This window comes from Nannobrachium achirus, assembly GCF_963921795.1.
Source record: "Nannobrachium achirus genome assembly, chromosome: 1".
Taxonomy (NCBI): domain Eukaryota; kingdom Metazoa; phylum Chordata; class Actinopteri; order Myctophiformes; family Myctophidae; genus Nannobrachium; species Nannobrachium achirus.
This window is the reverse complement of record NC_137810.1, coordinates 46,096,951-46,121,389: the sequence shown is the minus strand read 5'-3', so window position 1 is coordinate 46,121,389 and position 24,439 is coordinate 46,096,951. Positions and strand designations below refer to the sequence as shown.

At 44.4% G+C, this 24,439-nt stretch overlaps 1 protein-coding gene across 1 annotated transcript in view; it reads right to left on the bottom strand.

The window, feature by feature from the left end:
* Positions 1-24,439, bottom strand: part of kank3 (KN motif and ankyrin repeat domains 3) — a 68,871-nt gene that overhangs the window by 24,231 nt on the left and 20,201 nt on the right. Inside the window, exons 2-8 of the mRNA XM_080733153.1 lie at positions 17,225-17,367; positions 10,744-10,831; positions 10,063-10,168; positions 9,083-9,380; positions 4,058-4,297; positions 3,309-3,557; positions 356-1,535 (exon numbers count right to left, since the gene is read on the bottom strand). Of these exons, the coding sequence (XP_080589279.1) occupies positions 356-1,535; positions 3,309-3,557; positions 4,058-4,297; positions 9,083-9,380; positions 10,063-10,168; positions 10,744-10,780 (2,110 nt within the window). The 5' untranslated portion in view covers positions 10,781-10,831; positions 17,225-17,367. The remainder of the gene's footprint in view (positions 1-355; positions 1,536-3,308; positions 3,558-4,057; positions 4,298-9,082; positions 9,381-10,062; positions 10,169-10,743; positions 10,832-17,224; positions 17,368-24,439) is intronic.

Here is a 24,439-nt window from a genome sequence, read left to right as displayed (position 1 = left end):
ATATTAATACAGCTGCTTGTTTTTCAATGGGATGGATACACAGTATTTGCTAATTGTGTGGAATGATTCTTCATTGTTGTCTGACTGTCTCTAGCTGTCAACATGTGTCCAATCAGTCCGTTTCGCTTACATGTAATGTACTACTGCAGTGGTTCTGAACCTTTTTAGGCCGCAACCCCCCCCAAAATAATGATATTTGAACTGCGGACCCCCCACCCTGACAAGCACTTAGAATTGTAGGAGTTGAGACATTTAGTTTGACAAAGTTGTGAAAATAGCCGATCTGCAAGCTTGTAGATCGGCTATTTTCACAATATTTGCCACTTTCCTATTATTTGACAGTTTGAACACTCACCAGTCTTGGGGTTGCTGGGTGTGTTCACTTTGACCTCTTCAGCATCGTTCTTCTCCGGACCACTGACCATCTCCTCGTCTGGAGACACCTGGTAATCAGCGATCGTCATCTGTCTCCTCTTTGGCACTATGGCCGCCGCGGCTACTTCCTGCTTTCCAACGACCACTTCCTCAAACACGTTTTCCCATTGGCTGCCGGTGCTCACCACGGCGACCGGTACCGGCTCCGGTTCCGGCTCTGCCAGTTTCTCCTCAACGACGTCGGTCTGGGTGCTCTGCTCGTTCTGATTGGTCGGTAGACCCTCCCCTACGCACGCGTCAGCAACGTCGGGGCAACACGAAACCGCCGCGTGCTGCACGGTGGACTTGTGTGTTTCTACGTGTGCGTGCGCCATGTCCGGTTTGGCCAGAACCCCTTTGTCCAGCATGACCTTAGACCTCGTCTCCTCCACCTGGGCTTTTAGAGTGTCCATGTCTTTGTCCGCGACACTCAGCCGCTCCTCCAGAGCCCCGATGGACTCCTGTTGGAATTTGATGGTGTCCTGCAGGGTGTCGATCTCCCGCTGGGCCTCGCTGGTCACACCCAGCAGCGACTCCATCACCCACACCTCGGCCTCCGCCGTCTCCACCCTGGCCTGTGTCCCCGCCTCCTGGAGCGCCGTGGCTTCCGTCCCCGTGCTTCTCTCGCAGAGCTCCGCCTCCTCGGTTCCCTCGGACGCGTCCTTCGCACCCTGGCTGTAGTAGAAAACGACCGAGTCCATCGACTTGTCCTCCCCGACGGCCACCGATTTCCTCTCGACGGCGACGACCGCCGCAACTTTCTGCTGAGCTTTCTCCGAGGATCCGCCGGCGGCGGTGTCGGCTTTCTCGCCTTTGCCCTCGAATTTCTCTGTTAGTCTTTTGAGCTCCCCGGACTTTGTGGGGCTTTTGCGAGCAGGCGAGGCGGGGGGAGTTTTCTGGACCTTGGGAGGAGCCTCTGCCGGCGTTAGCAGAGCCTCTGTAGTTTGGGTGGAAGACTCTGTAGAAGAATGTGGTTTCTGCTGCTGCTGCTGTTGTTGCTGCTGCTGTTGTTGTTGCTGCTGCTGTTGTTGCTGCTGCTGCTGCTGTTGCTGTATCTGTTGCATCTGTTGCATTTGCTGCTGCTGCTGTATCTGGGCTTGCTTTTCGGCCTCTTCTTTCTCCTGCAGTAAGGGATGGGAAGATAATCGTTATTATCGTTTACCGTGGTTAAAAAAGCGCTCACAATTATCGTATCGCAGTGATTTAAATTCAACATGAAATTGTCCTGTCATGCACTAGGATGAGTTAGCTTTTGTTGGGCTGTAAATACTAAAACTCTCTACACTTAAAACGGACAGGTCTGTAAAGAGTGCATTTTGGTACGCTTTTATTTCACACTACACAAATCGAGTCGCCAGATTATCGGGATAATATCGTTAATCGCAATAATTTTCACCACAATAACCGTGCCACAGTAAATGTACTTAAGTACTGTACTTAAGTACAATTTTGATGTATTTGTACTTTACTTGAGTATACTTTTACTTACTACTACATTTCTGATCCAAATATTGAACTTTTACTCCACTACATTTATTTGAAAACTTTAGTTACTACGATAGTTACTTTGCAGTTATAAATTATAATATTACCAGTAAGACTCCCTAATCGGGAGATAAGCGACCGTCAGGTCGCAGCGTGATTTTAGGGCAAAATGTGTAGGAGCAGTGTCCAAAAATGTGGTTCAAAAAATCGGCCTGATGGTGGCGCTATATGGGACATCCATATTGATGAGATGAGTGTAGACATACTGTGTACCGATTTGCGTGATTTTAGGGCAAAATCTGTAGGAGCAGTGTCCAAAAATGTGTTTGAAAAAATCTGCCTGATGGTGGCGCTATATGGGACAGATCCATGTTGATGACATGAGTGTAGACATAGTGTGTACCGATTTGTGTGATTCTAGGGCAAAATCTGTAGGAGCAGTGTCCAAAAATGTGTTTTGCAAGAATCGGCCTCATGGTGGCGCTAGAAGAGGGCCATGTGAGAAATGAGGGGTGGGGTCTCCGCGTTGCCTTGGCGGACGAATAGGTACCGGCCCCGGCTCTCCCGGACGCTCCTAGCCCGAGTTACGGCATTTTATGTGAGCTGCAGTGGAGGGGGTCCTCCACTGGGGGCGCCACCACTTTGGCATCCGTTCTGGAGCACCAGGAGTCGGTGGTCCCCGGGAATTCCCCGTGAGCAGCCCCGTTGGGGTGGTCATTTGGTCATTTTTGCACATTTGGTCATTTTTTACATCTGGGTCCCCCAGGGACCTGGGGGTCCCTGGAGCTCCGGGGGTCCTTGGAGGTTGTAGTTTGGCAGGCAAGGAGTGTGTGTGCAAAATATGGCATGGATCGGGGCAACGGTTGCGGAGATATGAGCAGGGCAATAGTGTGACGTGTGAGGTGTGACAGACAGACTGACGGACTGACTGACTGACTGACTGACTGACTCACAGTTTGTGGAGGTTTTGATAGTAAGTGCGACCTGACGGTCGCAAACAAAACATACATTGACCACTTTAGCCCTATTTTAAACCTAGGCCATTTGAAAATAGCCGATCAACAAGCTCAAGTAGATCTGCTTTTTTCAAACATTTTGTACTTTTACTTTTGGTACTTTAAGTACATTTTGATGCCAATACTTTCGTACTTTTACTCAAGTACATTTTGAATTCTGGACTTTTAGGGTGCACACACACCAACATACCTATGAGAGTGGATGGAGCGGTTTCATGCCAGTAGAGGATTTCTGCAAAAAATGCTCAATTCTCATTGAAGTGCACTGGCGGAATGCGTATTCCACTCTCATAGGTATTTTGGTGTGTACTTGTTAACAGAGTTGCAGTATTGGTACTTTTACTTAAGTAAACAATTTGAGTACTTTTTCCATCACTGGTCCCATCCCTGTACCTGCAGTGCCAACAGGAGCATGTCTTTCTCGGCGCGGAGCTTGGCCACCTCCCTCTCCAGCGCCGGTACGCCCTTCACCCTCTCCTCCATCTCCTTCAGCTGCCTCAGCGCCGTGGCCATCTGCTCCCTGACCGTCTGCAGCTGGCTGGGCGGCAGCGTGGCGCCAACGCCGGGAGTGTTGCGGCCAGACGTCTGCGGACTGGGTTTGACCCAGCAGCCCTGAGATGACGGAGTAGCTGGCGTGGAGGTCTGCAGTGGCGCAGAGAGCCGTAGGGTTGTAAATGGATGGTGTCAAATAATCGCCATTAACAATTTAATTGTGTGGGTTTTTTTTTTTTGCATTGAATATTGGAACGTGTAACTACAAATTACGTTTCTAATTGGCTTTTAGAGTTTGTAAACAAAAAATGCACAAGTCAGACATGAACGTGTGCATGTTACTCGCAACCAAAATGCGTTTTAAATAGGCCTATATACAAAGAAATGACTGACAATGAACAGTCCAGTACCAATAATCAAAATAAATAATGTAAAATGGCTCAAACATGTAATAATGTTATACTTTCAAAACAAAATGCAAATAGAAAATGCAAATAGTGGAAATAGCCGAGCTTGCATTATGGAAAATGTGTGAAAATGTTTCTCAACGGATGAATGTATAGGGAAGAATGGAAACGATTCGGAGCATCATGCAAACAACATCATTTGCGATTATTCCAGATAACCGCGACCAGGCGATCAGGCCTTACCGAGCCGTCGGCTGCGGTGGAGGCCCCAGCGGCAGGAGGATGAGGAGGAGCAGGGCCCACCAGGGGGGACGTGGTGGTGGTGGTCTTCAGGCCGTGGGGCTTGGGAGGGTCCTGCAGCTGGAACAAGCGTGCTCCTCCTCCGTTGTGGTGCTGGTGGTTCTGCTCCTGCTGCAGCCGGCGGCTGGTCTCCAGCAGGGTGCGCTCCACCCGGGGGTTGCGCTGCGGCGGGGGCGGGGGAACCTTTTTTTTGGGAGGGGGGGAGATGATTGATTGATTGATATAGTTATTGACAACAAGCATACTGTATGTACAAGACAAAAGATTGCACATTTTGGTCAAAAGGATAACACAATAAAGCCCAGAGGCTTATTTCCATTGCGGTCTCATCATTTTGTTGTGACAAAGGGCAAAAATAAATACAGTTAAAAACAATAAAACACATGCAGAAGTCAGGACAAAGTGGTATTTTACGAAAGTCTTTAGGGAGGACTTAAAGCTAGCAATAGCAGGGGCGCCTGCTGGCCTACTGTTCCAGGCGCATACCACTTAAGGCCCCTTTACACTGGGCCGAGCCCGGGGCCGATTCCCCGGGGCCGATTGTCGGGATGATCCCCCGGGAAAATCGTTCGGTCGGCCCCGGACTCGGTCTTGGGTTTGTACGGTACCCCGACACGATCGGATTATGTTAATGGGATTTTTATGGCCTCGGGACTCTTCGGAAGCTCTCCCGAGAATATCAAAAAAGCTTGATATTCTCGGGTCATCGGGTAGGAATCCTTTACAATTATTGTCGTCTGAATGAGCACACGGGATTGCTTCAGATTATATGAAGCCATCTCCTCCTCCTTTTTTTTTGGCTGCGCAGAGTGTAGGCTATTCTGTCACCTCACAATAGAATAGCCTACACTTTTATTATTATTATTATCCTACTTAATTTTTACTTTAGCCTACTTTCTCCCTAAAATGTTGTAATCACTTGTTCAAAAACGTTATAGCCTATAGCGTTCTTTTTCTTTTTTTCTTCTGCGCAGTCATTTGGCGACAAGGCAGTGTAGGCCTATTCTATCACCTCACGAAAGCCTTTCCCCATATATATATAATATATTTTTTATATTTATAAAAGATGTGACCTACGGTCGCTTATCTCCCGATTAGGGAGTCTTAGTGGTATGTAGTTGTGTACCGGTGTTGCACACCTGAAATAGCAGATCTATAAGCTGCTCACATGTTGTGAGCTTGTAGATTGCCTATTTTCAGTGTGTGCGACACCGGTGCGCAACTATAGTGGGTATAACGGGGCTTTGAGAAGCAGGAGAAGCACCTTTGGGGTGAAGGCTGGCTGGCTGGCTGGTGATGAATATTGTATGGTGCTGAGCTGGGGGGGATTGTGAGGGTGGGAGAGGGCCCCTCTGCCTGGTTCATATGTCCCCTCCTCTCTCTCTCTGTGTGTGTGTGTGTGTGTGTGTGTGTGTGTGTGTGTGTGTGTGTGTGTGTGTGTGTGTGTGTGTGTGTGTGTGTGTGTGTGTGTGTGTGTGTGTGTGAGAGAGAGGGAGAGAGAGAGAGACGGCACCTCTCTCTGCCGCCGCTGGCCTTTCTCTGGCAGCCGCTGGCACTGCTGGTAATATATTGGGCTATCATCATCCTTTTTGGACAGTTGGTTGAAGGCTTGGATGAGGCAATGGATTTTATTAAATCAATGATATTGGAGATGCGACACTCTCAGCCGTGTCTTGGATGCGCATCACATTGCACACTGCGAAAGTTTGGGTACAAACATTCCAGAAGAGTGGCAGTGATGGAGACTGTAATCTTTTAAAATATGTATAGTGAATGAAATCATACTGGACGACTGCATTATTATGCCCTTCTTAACTATGCGTAAAACAATTTACACCTACCAGAGGAGCGAGACGCGCGCTGGGATCCTTTCCACTTTATCACAGATGCAATATCTGTTCTTATTTTTATAGTTAACTTAATATCTAGTAGTCATGCAGAGCCAGATGTCTCGCTTGCCAAAAAATAACTGAATATATAATTATAATATCTATAAAGTGAGACATACAACACAAGATCAAAATGTCGTGAGCTTGTAGCGCTAATATTTCAACACGCATGATTATGAAACCAAATGGAGCCATAGGCCTACGGCGGTTTCATTTTACGCCCTCAAGAAGATTAATAGGGTCCATTTGGTTACCATCTCCATAAGCTGGGGAATGTGTGGAAAGGGAGAGGACGCGTCGTTCGCTTCACGCTGTTGGTTACAACAATATATTAATTATTTTTCTACCACTTTTTCTAGTCACATGTTCAAATACTGGATTCTGATTGGCTAAATTCCGGAGGTTATGGCAGAACAACCGCCGCAGTTGTGTGAGGACGAGATCAATGCGCCTCAGTGTACATCCGGGGACTTCAGGAGGTAGTCGGAACACCTTTCCCCCAACCAACATATGACGGTCGTAGCGGTCCTATGTTTACTAACGTGCGTACGACGTCGCCGATTTATTTGGATCCAATGCAATCCGCCAACTTTAAAGCCCCTTTTCTCTGAACCTATGCCTTTCTGGAAGCGAACAGCCTCTATTTACGGCCGGAACGGTCCTTCTAACTGACGTTAGCTTAGCTGTATGCTAGACATCTTTCTCTGCATGGAGTTGGCGTCATCTGGTGGTGAGTAGAAGATGTTGTTTGTGGAACTATTTGCTGTCGTCGCGGAAGTTTTATAGGCAATAATGATTGTAACTTAATATCCTTGCAAGTTACAACTATGTGTTTTCTTTCATGTATACGGAAAAAAGTGGTAGAAAAGCTATTTACCACTCGGGGTCGGACATTATGCTCTGATAATGTCCTGTGTGAGGGTGTTATCGGACTCGGCTTCGCCTCGTCCGATCACCCCCTCACACAGGACATTATCAGAGCATAATGTCCTCTCACTCGGGGTAAATTGCTTACATTTATTTTGGTCGGCAAAGCCCATGGGACCTTCCGCGATCCCACGTTGGGTCGGGAACCATATAGTTTGAGAACCGCTGCCCCTTTCAAAATAATATAACAGGCTAATAGGTCTATGTGACTGGCATCACATTGACTCATCCTTCAACAAGCGTATGAAAAATAGCCGATCTGCAAGCTCACAACGGAGGAGAGGGAGAGAGCTATAGGAGGAGAAATCACAATAATACATCCCGGGTTAATTTGCGTGTTTCTTCCCCTTTTAATTAATTGTATTATGTAATCACGATGTAGCGCACAACATCGTTCAAGTTCAAACTCTCTCATGCTCACAAGACGCTCAGACAACATGTCGCTTTGATGTCATTGATCAGATACACACCTGAAAGTATTCACGCTATGATGAACAGTTAATTTGAGCAGTGATGGTAAAAGTACTCCCATTCTTTACTTAAGTAAAAGTATCAATACTGCATTATTAGCTACAAATATGTCACAGACAGAGAGAGAGAGAGAGAGAGAGAGAGAGAGAGAGAGAGAGAGAGAGAGAGAGGCTCTTTATTTTATATATATAACGGCGAATATATCGCCGTTTTAACACTTATGTTGCAATGATTTTTTCTCTTCAATGTCTCGCGTTGCCATGGTTACCATAGACTTCCATGTAATTGCAATTGTGTAAAAAGTGCACGCCCCTGCCTAGATGATGCACCACGTGTGTAGATGCTGTTCACAGCTTTCAAACAAAAAAATCCGCTTGGAAATCCGTTCAGGCATTCATGATTTATCAGCCATTATGTTTTCTTCAGATGTAAACAAACATGGCTGCCATGTTTGAAAGAATGAGTTGGTATGGGGGTTAAACATGCAATTTCGCGATCGCGATCATGCCTAATACGTTTCTGGAGGTCCAAAAAAAAAATTTGAAAAAAAAAAAAATTGAAAAAAAAAAAAAAAAAAAATCCAAAAACGGCCCAAACTCGGGAAACTCTGGGTTGGCACAGCGGTAGTACCAATACAAACTCGGAAAACTCGGGGTTGGCACCATATGTGTTAATATTTAAAGCACCATGCGTGCCTTAAGAGGCTGCGCAAAAAAAGCGAAGGAAAAAAAAGCAAAGGGGCAAATACACGTTATACACAGTAGTCTATTATGTAGGCTGGGAACGTGAGTTAATCAGTGAGAATGCTTTCGTCCAGTCTCCTATATAGCAAGCATGATGCTTTCATACCATTTTTTTTGATTGATTGACAGGCGAGGAGGTGTAAATTGTACACTTTATCGTGCACATATATCCATTCTCAGAACAACAAATGCATTCCCCTTGTTTTCACCTAAAAACCGGATTCATTCTTCAAAATGTGGACTACATCACATCACAGATGCAGCGCACTCAAGGTAATTAACTGTCAAACCAAACCTCGCCGTTGTGACGCTGTAAAAGATGATTTGACAGCCAACTCCAAGCCAAATATATTATTAGCCTATCTTATATAAATATAATAAAGATATTATATAGGCCTATCCCCAACTCTTGATTTTATTCCTCTTGAGGAATAAAAAGATTCCATCCGAGATCGCCAAGAGGCTAGAATCGCTAGACGTCGGTCTCGTGTGTAATGGTCTCAGATATTTCACTTGGCACAGCGGGATATACCGGGCCCGAATTCAAGACGTCGTTTGAAATGATCACCGATCAACGAGATCTGATCTGATGCAATATCTGCCCAGTGTGCGAGGCCTCTTAGGCTTATACATATACTGTATACGTTGCCACATAGGCATGGATGCCTAGCGGCGTCACCGGTTTGATTCCCGATCCGGACGACCGCGTGTCACTCCCCATCTCACCCCCATTTCCTGTCAGTCTACTGTCCTATCAATAAAGGCATAAAAGCCCCAAAAACTAACCGTAAAAAAAAATAGCAATAGCTCCAATCAATTTTGTGACCCATTCCACGTGGGCGCTACCCCTAGTGGAGTAGCTATGTACATCACAAACCCTAGAAATGTATTTTGCATAAATATTTGGGTGCCATTACAGTCCTGTGGCCCATACACACCTTGGCCCCGGCGGACAGAGGAGGCGCGCTTAGGACAGTCAGAGGTGAGAGGGACTGTCCCCCCTCGCAGGGGGCGGAGCCGATGCGGTTCCGGGGGGGAGGCGGCGGAGGCAGGACCCGGCCGTCCTCGCTGCCCACCGGAGAGGCCAGGGACTCAGTGGAGGTCCAGCCGCTGGCGCGGCCCCCTCCCCCCACGCTGGGGCTCTTCTGGGCCAGAGTCCTTGACCGGCTGTTCCGCCGGCCCGAGCTCAGGGGAGCGCGCCGCAGGTTGTGACCGCTCTCGATCTCCTCCACGTACCTGGAAGAACGTTCACAAGCACCTTTTAGATCAGTGGTTCTCAACCTTTTCAGGACGTGACCCCCAAAATAATCATATTTTAACTGGGGACCCCCCCACCCTGACGAGCACTAAGAGTTGAGGCATTACATTTTGTATAACACGGTTCTATCGTGAAAATAGCAGATCTACATACTTGTAGAACGGCTATTTTCACAATGTCTGCCTCTAATATTTGACAATTGAATTGTCACTTTAGAAATGTGCATGTACCCTCTATACACTCAAACTTTATGTTGGTCTGTTTACTGTTGAGAGAGAAAACAATGTTGCACATTAAGTTAATCATCTGGGGACCCCCCAAAATAATTTGGGGGCCCCCCTGAGGGTCCCAACCCACAGGTTGAGAACCACTGTTTTAGATCACAGTTCCTACTGTATGTAACGTTTTATTCTTTTAAATCACACCTCCATAGACTTATAGTTTCTACCGTCTGTAACATTTTATTGTTTTAACTCACACTTCCATAGACTTAGTTTCAACTATATGTAACAGTTTGGATTGTTTTATTAAGGTCCTTACATTTATTGATTCAATCTTTAACTGGGTTTATTTTGATTGTAATGTAATTGTAATTAAATTAATTTATTGTTTTAGGTCATGTTTAGTGCATACAGTAAAACACTGTATTATTCTTCTTACTTGAGGAAGTCCAGGTCCAGCTGGAAGCCATAGGGGGTCTGAACAGAGTAGGAGCCCTGCTGCTCTGTCTCCTCCTGGCTGGAGTACAGGAATGGAGCCCCCAGGTCTGTGGGAGAACACAGAACATAGACATTAGAGAAGGTCTAGGACAGTCAACCTTTTCAGGCCGCGACCCACCAAAAAGAATCATATTTGAACTGGGGACCTCCCACCCTGACAAGCACTTGGAATTAGAGGTGAGACATTTAGTTTGACTCGGTTCCACAGATAATAATGGTCTTTTTTCATTTCATTGCTTAAAAATCCTTAAATTGACATTTTACTGCCATATGAGGACCACCTTAAAATCATGTGGGGACCAGCACTGGTTTAAGACAGAACATCTAGACTAGAGAACGATCTAGAGAACATGCAGTTTGGACGGTGGTGCGTTCATGGAGCCTCGGAAATAAGGTAAAAACATTGAAAAATCCTGGCAATATCTAATGAATGAATGAATTATATACCCAGCAGTAGATGTGTTAAAGTATGACACTTTGGTTAGCCTTAGATCGTCAGGCAGGGTGTTCCAAAGCTTTGGGGGAGGGAAAGGCCCATTCACCCAGGGAAATGATGTGACAACCAACTAGGGCCCTACCTGAGGACCTCAGGCTCGTAGAGTGTCCTGATGCGTTGACTTACCAGGCAGCTTTGGGGGCGCTTGAACAGACTGAGTCATGTTTATGCAAAGGATGCTTCAGCTGACAACCTGATGGAGTCAACTCAACACCTGCGGACGGAAAGAACACAAACACACACACACACACACACACACACACACACACACACACACAGAGTCACTACTGCACATTCTGATGTCATGTTACAAAGTGCAGAAATGTTGAGGTTGTGCTGTCAGTCATTTTGTAAAACACAGTAAAATATTCCGTGCTCATTTCAAATTCTAAAGTTGGTTGCACACTGCTGCGATTTTCGGGCCGAATATCGGAGTGAATTTCGGAGCACGCAAATAAAAAAATCAATCTCACGTTATGTCAATCACGTTTGCACACTGCCGCCCGTTTCGCGCACCACTCGGTCCCTTGCTCTCTCTATCTCTCTCTCTCTCCTTGCCCTGAAAAACGCATTTCGCAACGAAAAACGCAGCAGTGTGCAACCAGCTTTAGACAGATATTTTCGGTCCTTGATTCTGATCGGCTGAGTCCCGTTGTGAAATACTCGATAAACACACATCTGAACCGCGTGTACCAGTAGAAATGTGCCAACATCTACTTTACAATAATCAATATAAAATTCCAAGAATGTATTGCCGTACATGATTTTGTTTGTCCTATGCGTCAAGGTAAGAGGATTGCTCCTTTTGCGTCCTGTGTACAGTATGTCCAGCTTTCCAAATTACTTTAAAACAAGGTAGATACTGCAATGTGCAATCCTACAACTTATAATTTTAGTTAAATTGTTTTTGCACACATTTCTAAGAGAAGGCTGATGCACACCTCAGAGGTTGGGTAGACAACAAGGAACTAACGTCCAATTAATAATAAAGAGCATTGTTTTTGTGTGTTGGACCTTTTAATTTGATTTGATATCATAGATCCAAGATCCCTTAGTGAAATTGTTATTAAAACTGTTTTAATTATGGGTCTATGATGTTCATGTTGCTGAATTTGGCAACCATTTTAGAAAGGTAATAAGCCACGCGCGGCTGTGGTTTAACACGATTTTATTCGAAAGTTGGAGGCGCTCTGCTTTGCGCCGTGCCTGCTACACCTCTAAAATCACATTAAACCATGGCCTTGCGTGGCCTATTGCTTTAATTTGTAAGTCTGATGAGAAGCATGTACAAAATGTAAACAAATGGAACCTTACTGGTCCATTTGGTAACATTTGCACGTGCTCAGAGTTAAAGGAACACCGAGGATTTCACAGTGTAGCCGGCTAGGAGTCACATTTTTCCAGATGTTAGAATGTCTGGTTTTGGAAGCTGACTCCTCAAACACTGTGGAGGTACTAGAGACCTGCTAACACACACAAGCACGCACGCACGCACACACACACACAGGAAACCTTCACTTTAAACGAGCTACAGTGAGTGGCTATGCGCTCTCCTTTTTTAACAGCGGATATAGAAGATTCTTTACAGGAGCTGTAAAGCCACTACAAAGCAAAGTACAGAAAGACCTGGACAACTTGATACGTTCTCTCATAGCTCGTTAGCCTGTGTGACACTCCGCTGGCTCCCGAACCAGACTCTGTCTCCTGTTATCGTACTCACGCTCGCCCCTTAACCTTAAGTTCTGTTCAGATTCACTACACCTTCGTTCTGTTCGGGTCATTTTGACCCGGGGGATATTTGGTTTAAAAAAAACAACACTAATATAAATTTTAACTTAACAAATCATCATGATACATTGACTTTGACTCAATACCAAACAATTCATATGATATATATGGTAAATGTTTGCATTTCTGCTTTGCTATATCACATTAAACACTGAAAGAGCTAGGCGTTTTTTACTGATTTAGCTAAAATTCATGTAAAAAAAAACTACTTTATTTAATACTGGGCAATATTGCTCATGCTTATAGGAAAAAATTAAAATCAGAATGGGGCTTCGGAAGGGGGGTGTTAGACGTGGGGGTGACTGTGTGTCTGTGTTTTGGATTAATACTGTGTATATCTGTGCTTCCGGGTCAAAATGACCCGAACAGCACTTAAGGTTCAAAAAATATGAGGGGGGTGTAGCATGGGTGTAGTGCAAAAATATTTTTTTTACATGTTCATCTCAGAAGAATCTTTAAGGCCAGTGAGTTTCAGGTGGAAACAAAATAAACTGCTACCTTTTTTTTTCAAATGAAAATGTAAACCGGGTCAAAATGACCCGAACAGAACTTAAGGGTTAAAGAAAAATTACACTTTATTTGTTCAAGGTTTAATTGTGTGCTTTCCTTGCCATGATGTAACCCCAAACAATTGGGGAGCTATTTTCAATATTTAGCTATGTTGATTAGAAATTGACATGCTAGTACATATACAGTATTATTCTCATTGACTTGCATTGCACACTAGGGCCATTCACACTGAGCACTATAACTATAAAAATATAGTTTTATCGTTCTAAGTCAAGTGGATGACTATAAAAACAATACAATGGTGAACGATATGGCACTTTAAACAGCTCAGTCGCTCTTTCAGCACATAAACCAGCGCAAACAAAGCAGATTCTGATCATTATGTAATATTGCAAAAATCCAATAAAACAAAAGTGTAATTTTTCTTTGAAGGACCATACCAGCCTTTTTGCCATCCAAAACATTTGATATCTTTTTACATTTTGTGGTACGTTTTATGCATTTCCAAAAGGTGTTTAAGAGACGCGGCAAAGGCTGTCGGTATCTGGACTCGAACCCGCGACACGCCGTCAGTCAGGCAACATTGTGCCTAGGTATCGCTACGCCAGTGGTCCGGCCCTTTAAGATTATGTTCTGATGCATATAGGCCAATATACTGTAAAACACTAAAAAGGAAAAAGAATCGCATTAATGGAAAAATTTATATGTATTCCTTTCATTGGCTGCCCCAGCCTGAGGTATTAGTTTTATTTTATTTCATTCATTCATTCATTCATTCATTTCATCACAGTAAGATGGACAAAGGCCCCATGTGTCAAAAACGCTCCCTTTTCTAATCACAGAGATATTGTTGGTGTGAAGGCTCTGACCCTTGAACAGTGTGTAATAAGTGTACTGTACTGTATGTACATAGACTACATACCATCAGTTGTTGTAACGTGTTTTATAGTGTCTCCAGATAACACAATCTGATAAATAACTGCCAGCTCCTGTACTCACAGATAGAGGACAATATCGTCTTTGTCTGGTGGAAACCTCGTATGTCCAAAATACTTACTTTTCATGATTCAAATAAAAAAAATTGCAAAATATAGCAGATCTACAAGCTCAAAGTGCTTGCATTTCCGCTACTTTTGATGACACTAGTATGATCAAGTAGTAGCCAGGGCATTCATTTTCGGGGAAAAAACACAAAAAGTTAGAATGTGGAGATAAGAGGCAACGATAATGTTTCAGTCATCAGACTGTCAGCTCCCGTATCCGCAGAGGTGAATATGTTTACAGTTATACCGTATATGAGTGCCAGATAAATGACTAACGCGCTTCCTGTCGGGTTTGACAGACAAAGAGGTTCTGTGAAGGTACCTTTGATGGATGTGTTGACAGGGGATTCACCATGAGATCATTCACACCTTCGAGCTGTGTCTGTGTGTGTGTGTGTGTGTGTGTGTGTGTGTGTGTGTGTGTGTGTGTGTGTGTGTGTGTGTGTGTGTGTGTGTGTGTGTGTGTGTGTGTGTGTGTGTGTTATTATGAGTGTACAATATGTCCAATATGTACAACAACGTGTGTCTGTGTGTCTGTGCGTGCGTGCGTGCCAATCCGTGCCATTGATAGGGCACTGTGACCCTAACCCGTGCACTGATGGAATTTAAGCTTATTCTTCAGTTACACTCATTGTAAGTAACTCTGAATGCCTAAAAAGTAAATGTGGGCGGATACCTGCGTGTGTGCACACACACACACACACACACACACACACACACACACACACACACACACACACACACACACACACACACACACACACACACACATCACAGATGAAAGGCAAAGGGAAATACGCTCCAAAACAATAGCCCCCATAAAATGTTTTGAACAGGGTCCAAAAGCCACAGGGCCGACGCTACTTTTATCGAGGGGATCAGCCTGTTAACTGTACTGTAAAACCACTGTCCTCGTGAACCAACCACCAGCGCTAAAAAACCTCCAACAGCTGTCTCACACACACACACGCACGCACGCACGCGCACACACACACACACACACACACACACACACACACACACACACACACATACACACACACACACACACACACACACACACACACACACACACACACACACACACACACACACTAACACACACACACACACACACTAACAAACACTAACACACACTAACACACTGGTTCACCAGCGAGAGAAGAGCCGCTGGGAACAGAGTCGCCTTGCCTTGAGGAGCAAAATGCAGCCTTGTAGTAAAACTTCATTTACTGTGGAACGGGTGACTGAGTGCGTTTACGCTTTGAGTGTCTGGTTACACAGACCAGCACACAGTGAAACCCGCAGCGTTTATTTATTTGTGGCGGCTGTAACTGAGTGGGTAGAGTAGAGCAGGACGGGCCGTCTGGTAATCAGAAGGTCACCGATTCAACCCTTGAGCGGCTCGACGGTCTACGTGTCCATGAGCAAGACGTTTAATGCAGGAGTCTTCAACAGGGGGTCCGGGACCCCTAGGGGGTCCTCATAGTTACTACAGGGGGGCCACCAAATCCTTGTGGGACAGGATCATTATTTTAAATGAAAAATTGAACACTTGCATCCCTATACTCAGAGGAGAACTTCAGCCAAAAATAGCAGATCTACAAGCTCTCAACGCCTTGCGGCGGCTATTTTCGGCAAATAGGTTTGGTGTAGAGGTAAAAAAGAGCAGACCAAGTACAGAGTGAAAGGTCAAGTTCACTAGGTATCGACGATTGAAGTGGCTAAATGTCTGAAAAAACCATTTAACACAAATCCAACATAGACTGATGACAGTGCTGTCAAACAAGGAAATCTGCATAACACAATATGACAATATGTAGCGGGGGTCCCTGCTTCATCTCTCTCTCAACTAAGGGGTCCTTGGCCTGAAAACGTTGAAGACCCCTGGTTTAATGCCTAAAAGGCTCGTGCCACACACCGGGAGCGTGACAAATAAACTATCTGAAAATATATCTCTAAATATTGTGAAATTGTTGATTTGGTTGATGCCTCATTCATTCAATTTGTTAAACTGGTTAACTATCACGGTCGCGGAAATTCACATTTTATTTTCATTCAGCAGCTGAATAAAAATGAAATGTGAATTCTGTGGTGGTTTACCAGGCTAACATGTTGAAGTATGAAGTATGGGGCGAGTATACTGAAAAGTATACGCACCAAACTCTGAGACCGGCTGTAATAATATGCTGCAATAAAAGATCACAGCAGGCACTTTGAAAACCAAAAGTCGTGTTTAAAACCCCCAAAACCCCAACGCTTGCAAAATTACTAATCTTCAGCTCTGGTTCTGGGATACACACTCTGGAGACAAACACATCTGCACTCATACTGAACCTCATATGCTGTCTCTTTCCCGTGGAAACCTCATATGTCCATAGAGATGTCTAAAGCAGGGGTTCCCAAACTTTTTTTTGTCTCAGGGCACCACATAAATATATTTTTTTTTAATCCAAAGCATCTCTACATTATAATTTTCACTCCGAGCACCTTATATGAATAGCATATCGTCGTTGTCAGGTGGAAACCTTGTATGTCGAGAAGAGATGTCTAAAGCTGGGGTTCCCAAACTTTTTTTGTCTCAGGGCACCCCATAAATATATATTTTTTAATCCAAAGCACCCCTACATTATAATTTTCACTCCCAGCACATTATATTTATAGCATATCGTCGTTGTCGGGTGGAAACCTTGTATGTCCAAAACCGTTCGTTTTGTATTTATCATCTATAAAATGTACTAAACTAGTGAAAACAGCAGATCTACAAGCACACAACGCCTCGCATTGGAGATACGAGGTTTTCGGCCCGACAGTGACGATATTTTAGTGATTATGTTGCGAGGAAAATGTTGAGATAATAGCCATTTTGGTCAGAACTGACTGAAAATAACTTTGTACTTCAAATTTAAAATGATACTAAATATTTTTTCAAGTGTCCAAATAAATTCCAATATTCCAATATTATCAAATTATCTCGCGGCACCCCTGGGGTGCCGTGACGGCAGTCCCCGTCACCCACCCGTCACCCACTTTGAAAACCCCTGGTCTAAAGTACTGTTGCAAAAGTTGCAGCGTTTGGAGCCCTGCTGTTTTTGTGCCGCTGTAGTATGATCAAGTAGGGTGTTAATGTGTGTGTGTGTGTGTGTGTGTGTGTGTGTGTGTGTGTGTGTGTGTGTGTGTGTGTGTGTGTGTGTGTGTGTGTGTGTGTGTGTGTGTGTGTGTGTGTTTGTGTGCACGTGCGTGCGTGCGTGTATATGAGAGTTTACCTTTCGTCTGAGTGTGTGTGTGTGCGTGCGTGCACGTCTCTATGGGCCTGGCGCTGACGGAGTCACACAGCTGTCTGATCTCTGCAGCTGGACACCTCCCTCTCTCTCTCTCTCCTGCAGGGGGTCACTACTGCACCCTCCCTCTGAGAGAGAGACATAGAGAGAGAGCGAGAGAGAGAGAGAGAGACATAGAGAGAGAGAGATGGAGAGAGAGAGAGAGATGGAGAGAGAGAGTCAGTACAGTCTAGTTTAGCCACTGTTTCCCAAACAGTGGGTCAGGACCCATGTTCCTGTCACGAGTAAATATACCCTGCTTTTTTGGTTTCCTACATTTACATTTTGAAACATTTAAACAAAAGAAAACCTTTTCTTCAATTAAAAACAATTCCAACATTTTCCAAATGTATTCCACGAATAAAATGAAAACATATAATAATTTCAGTAAAAGAAAAAAATAAGTAGTGAAAATAGCAGATCTAAAAGCTTGTGACGCTCTGTAAGCTTGTAGATCTGCAATTTAGTTTGGGCCCAGGCCGGGCAAAACATCTCGCGCTAAAAGGTTTGGGAACCACTGGTTTAAAAACATAGACAAAACAGAACAGACAAAACGAGATAAGTCCAAGGCCGATGAGGGATGCTCCTCCCTGACGCACTCACACATCCTCGTGGGGAAGTCAAAAGCAATTTTTCAACAAGAACAACATTCTTTTTTTACTTAACCTACTTGCCCGTCCTAATCTGACCCTCAGATCCATGTCCCTGACCCTAAAACCAACCTCTCACTCTAGCCCTAAACCTAAATCCCTGGATTGCCTAATCCTAATCTCAATGTTTTACTAATTGCAACCTTTACTCTAAAAACCTTTCCCTCGTGGGAACCAAGAAACATCAGCCCGCAAGGTCACTTCTGACTGATATATGCCCTCGTGGGGATTTGCAGTCCCCGCATGAACCACACACAGGCATGAGAGCGCACGTGCACGTGCACGTGCGCACGCACACGCACACACACACACACACACACACACACACACACACACACACACACACACACACACACACACACACACTTGCCACCCGGGACTCAATGATACAGTGATATAAACTAGGGCTGTCCTCGACACAGGATTTTTGAAGTCGATTCGAGTCGTGGGGTTCATTCCGACGCGTCGACGAATCGTTTTATAGTCTACTTTGTGTAAAAAAAAAAGAAAAAAAAGTGTTGCTTTAAACGTCCACATCAACATAACACAATAATACATTAAGATGATTGAATACACAGTGTTTTCGATGATATCGGTGCGCGAGCAAAAACGTTATCTGCATAGCAATGTACCATTAAAACAAATAAAACATCTCCGCTGTTCAATACTGCCCCGTCTCTCTGCAGCGTGCAGTAGAGATGAGACATTTGCGAACGATTCCGCTCTCTTGAACGGCTCTTTTAAATGAGCGATTGGATTCAGTCCGCAGTCGCGGGACACCGATCACTGACAGAGTAATGAGTCGGTGTCGAGAACGGATTAATTTTAGATACGGATCATAAACAGCGGGAGGCACAGCTCCCGCTAGAGCCAGCAGTGTGGACATGTCATGGACGCAAACACAGCGAAACAAACATCGTCATGGATTACTTACAACACTGGAACAATTCAGAAGCACTTTAATTAGAATATGTAACTAGTAGCCTACACTTGAGTATGTTAATTTGACTTTAGTAGATTGTTTAATTACTTTGTGGACGTGCGTTTGTGCTGTGGCAGGTTATTTAATATGGGATTTTGACAGCGTGCTTCTCCTCCTCCTCCGGAACACTGTTCCGGCTCCGAATGTTTTAACGATGCAGCGATTCTGGCCGTTCCGTCTCACTTTCACCCCTACGCTGGTGCGAGACAATAAATAACTGTTCGCCAATTGCTACATCTCTCAATTGGAAGTACATGACACCAGTCCAACAGTGCAGCGCAGTAGTAGGCTAACTAGTGATATAAAAAAATATATATCTTCGACTCCTCGACTCAAACAATTGGCGTCGATTCCCGGGGCTTAAAGCGACGCGTCGATTCGTCGATTTTTAGAGGACAGGCCTAATATAAACACACACAAGGCTGTTCTGGGTCAGATAACAAAGTGTCACTGTTGCTTCCAGAAACCAGAGTGTGCGGTTTCTACTGTTTTTATAATAAACACACAGGGTCATATATTTTTGCTTTCTTTTCATGCGCGCGCGCACGCACGCACGCACGCACGCACGCACACACACACACACACACACACACACACACACACACACACACACACACAGATCTATTGTGCATAGCCCAAGGCACATTCAAGTAGCGAGCTGCAACAGGTCTGTACAATGTCAACAACAACAGACATACCAAGATACTGTCTCATCCCACTGGGGGAGAGGGGCTTCGTCGTTGTCGGGCAGAAACCTCGTTTCAAATTTGTATGTTCTTTCGCAAAGCAAAGCCCTGCTTCATCATACAAGGCCGTCGCACAAAAGTAGTGAAAACAGCAGATCTACAAGCACACAACGCCTCGCACCGCGAGGCGTTGTGTGCTTGTAGATCGGCTGTTTTCACTAGTTTAAATCATTTTTAAAATGATAAATGCAAAACAAACGTTTTTGGACATACAAGGTTTTCCCCGGACAACAGCGATATTATACAGTGTACACAGTAGGCTACGTATTTAATCTAGTACATTATGACATTGTGTCCTGTAGTGCAATTGATCAAGTTGGACCTATACTACGCCAACTGTTTTCGCTCTAAATAGCCCAGCGTTGCTGTGAGTTTGTAGATCGGCTATTTTCACCGAACGATGCTAGGGGTTCACGTGGTTGAAGAAAAGAAAAACGGAACGAGAGAAGACAGTGTATAGCAGCGACGAGAGAAATTGAGAGAAAGATCAAAATAGAGATGGAACGAAATGAAAGGAAAGCAAGTGAGTCACAGTCAGGAGTCTGGTGTTGTTTCTACTGTTATTATCAGCTGGGGAAGGAATCCACCTCTGCTTAATGTCACCATGTCAGCTGACCCCACATACACACATTATAGAACCTATATGCTGTTAGAACACGGTGGGTGTTACAGTAAGTAACATACAACAGCTGCATCCATTATAACAGTGGTTCTCAATTCAAATTTTTTTTTTTTGGTATAGGCCACGGAACCCCACAACTCTGAGCGTGTACAAATGGAACCAAATTGATTCCATTTCTTACACTCTCAGACATCTGTTGCACATCTGTAAAGGTTCACTTGGTTCCTAACTATCAACAATATAGTTAAGGACCCAAAACCCTGAGTCTTATGTTAGTTCTATTACGGTACTGTACACAGCACACCTTTGCACATTACGTGAAATCAGTAATGAGGAAGACAAGAATAAGCGCCCAGACTGCAGATCAACATTATATCCATCCATCCATGATCCATCCATCCTCTGCCGGTAATCCGGCATCAAGGTTGCAGTGAGGGGTAACAGTTCCAGCAGAGAATTCCAGACTTCCCTCACATGAGCGTTACTCTTAACCGAGGGATCCCGACACTCCAATGCCAGCATGGAGATTATATAATGACCCCATCTGGTCCTGGGTCTGCCCCGTGATGATCTCTTTCCAGCTGGACGGGTGTGGAAAACCTCTCTCCCTACGGAGGAGCCCAGGCCAGGAGGCTCCCGTATTAAGATGCCCAGAAGTTACCACCTCCACTGGCTCCTTTCCACGTGATTAGCGGTGGCTTTACTCCAAGCCTCTCCCCATCATAGACTGTTCACACCGCTGCCCTCTGGCCAAAGGTTTCGCAGCATCCCGTGCAAAGCAGCCAGATTTAGCAAGAGTTTCTTTCCCCCCCTTAAGCCATCAGACTGAACTCTAAGAAAGTGCAATAATCTCCTATAAGTGATCCATAAGAGAGATGCCAGCCACCGTCCTGAGAAAACTAATTTCGGACGATTGTTTTTCTTTTTTTAATTTTTATTCGAAGTTTGTCACATGTACAAAAGACGTACAGGGTCAACATCATTACAGTGTGATACAGTGATAACAGTTTAAGTATCACATTTTAGTCCATATTAAATGTTCGTGGTGTCGTTTTTCATTTTTCTAGACACAGGTACAGGAATTTTATTTTTGTATATAAATTAAACAATGCAAGCTCAGCATTCTATCCACCAGACCCAAAAAGTATGGGAAGATCCGGCAGCACAGAATGTCCGGGACATGTGTGTGAACAAGCTGTGTTCTTCTCTGCTCCTGCAGGCACAGCCAGTGAGCTGGCAAACTGTGATTTGATTAATAGAGAGATGTCTCATAGACGCATCACTGGCAGTTTTATTGGGCCGTCTATACGGCACAAAGCCAGTTATTCATCTGGTTCACGCAGCTGCTCAACTCAAACACTCTTTTAAGAATGTTAAAATATGCCACAGAAAAACACTGACCATGTATTACAGTAGCTCTGTGTGTGCAGAGAACTAGGGCTGTGTCACGATTATTATAAAATTTAGCTTGACCATGGATAATCTCTCAAATAATTGCGGTCAACGATTTCTGTTGTTGAACATTGGAGTAGAAATTACGTTTCTGTTTGGCTTTTAAGGCAGGCTTTGTAAACGAAAGTTAGACAGCGCATATATGACAAATAACTTACATACTTTTAAAAAGCCATTAATAGTGGAAATAGCTGATCTACAAGCTGAAAACGCAGCGCATTGACTCAACTAAATAAAGGTCTGTCTGTCTGTCTGTCTGTCTGTCTGTCTGTCTGCCCCTCTCTCTCTCTCTCTCTCTCTCTCTCTCTCTCTCTCTCTCTCTATCGATCTACTCTACTGTACCTCGCCATCCATCTATCTATCTATCTATCAATCCATCTATCCATCTATCTATCTATCAATCCATCTATCCACTAGATTCTAGTAAACATCTCTCCTGTCTATGCTACCTTATTTTCTCCTGAAGCCATTTTCCTCATTGTTTGTTCTCTATTGTGTTCTGTTCTCCTTTCCTCTCTATTCATATTCTTCCTCCCTCTGTTCTCCCCTACCCTCTCCCTCCTTCATAACTCCACTTCCTCTGCTATCCTCAGTCAGGGATTAAAGCAAAAACAAAGAAGAAAATCTCATGACCGAATGTTACACAAAGTCTGTGATTTGTGAAACAGCGTGAACAGCGGCCCTCCCCCCACACGCGCGCACGCACATGCGCGCACGCTGCACGCACACACAAGCATTGTGTCCCTAAACAATTGGCACAAATTAGGAAAAGTAGGTTTCGTTATTATCGATACGAGCCTACGTTCCTGCTTCTCAAAGTTAAGGGGAACCACTGTTTTAGAGAGAAAGCCAAGAGTTTAGACAAGCATTGTGTTCCTAAACAATTGGCACAAATTAGGAAAAGTAGGTTTCATTATTATCGTTACAAGCCTACGTTCCTGCTTCTCAGAGTTATGGGGAACCGCTGTTTTAGAGAGAAAGCCAAGAGTTTAGACTAGACTCTAAGGAATAATCCCAAAGGATTGAAGTCAGTTTGTTGTGACTGAAAACTTCATCCTCTCTTCTCCAGCTCTTATGCCAGCTTTCCTCACCTCCTCTCCTCACATCCTCTGCTCCGAGGAGAGAACAGAGCAACTCACATGTTGCTGTGGTGTTTTTTTTCCTCCCAGTTGATGACAGGCAGCAAATTACAGGGCGCAGGGAGGCCGCATTCCTCCGCTCGACACCCCCACTCCCAACCAGCTGAGAGTGAGAGCCACGCTGTCACACACTCACACACACTCACACACACACGAAAACATGCGTAAACATGCAGACGGAGAGATGCACACACACACTTCCAGATGCATGAAAGTGCACAGGCAGGCACATGCAAAAAGAACACAAACACACATAAAAGATACATATTTTTCAAGAGACTCATCTTGTACCCCTAACCGCAGAACTAAAATGTCACATGATCCTAAAAGACGGAATAAGAAATAATGTTTCCAGCTATGGGTTGATATAAACGTAATTGTAGACATACCGCGTCAACTTTATCAAGCCCTCATTGAATGAATTCCATGGCAGAAAGACTCACTAAATTGTTTCACAACTACAATACCTGCTTCTGAATCAGGCACATGTCCAAATCTGTCTGTGATTATTATCTTTACATGAACTTTACTCATTTTCATTTGACTGCTCTTTGCTGCTGGATTCAAGTCTCCATTTACAGTTTGACTTTTCGATGGAACTCCAGACAGATTTGAAAGTAGAAAAAGTGACACAGTAACAACCAGGATTGAAACCCAGGTCTAACACGTGGGAAAATGTTGTACAGCTTATCCAAAGGGGAATCATTAATAGATGGTATACCATAGGCCTACTGTATTCATTAGAGTAACTACGTTCATTAATACAGTGTTTCTCAACCACTGTGCCTGGGGACCTTTGGTGTGCCCCTGAGAAGGGTCAAGTGTGCCCCTTGAAACTGCTTGAAAGCCAGTATTGTATTTATCATTTTAAAAATGATTTAAACTAGTGAAAACAGCCGATCTACAAGCACACAACGCCTCACGGAGCGAGGCGTTGTGTGCTTGTAGATCTGCTATTTTCACTACTGTTGTGCCTTGTATGATGAAGCAGGGCTTTACTTTGCGAAGAAACTTACAAATTTGAAACTTGGAGATGCAAGGTTTCTTCCCGACAGTGACGATATTTACACCCCCGTATTAAGTTGGTGCGCCCATGGATTCTTGGGACATGAAAAGTGTGCCCATGCAGAAAAAAGGTTGAGAAACACTGCTTTAGAGCAGTGTGCGGATGTTTTTACCTTCTCCTAGCAATAATAACTGGTTGATTGATTCCCTGGTTGGAATGGCCTTCGGGGTAACACAGAAAACCCCCTCAGCGAACACTATACTTCCTGGACAACATACATGTATCATGTTATGTCCTACATGCAGGGACTCACACACAGCCCCCACATGTGACCTCATCCATCATCCATCAGCGTGGCCCAGGACTCTGTCACATACCATAGCCATCCAGAATCGGGGTTAATGTTGGGGCGAAATGTTGCACTTTCGACCTATTTCTCAATGTCCCGTCTAGGGACGGGACGATATGAGAATTTCATATAACGATTATTGTGACAAAAGATTTACGATATTATCGCGATAATCAAAATCCATTATCCTGGGGCGGAACATTTGCCAAAAAATA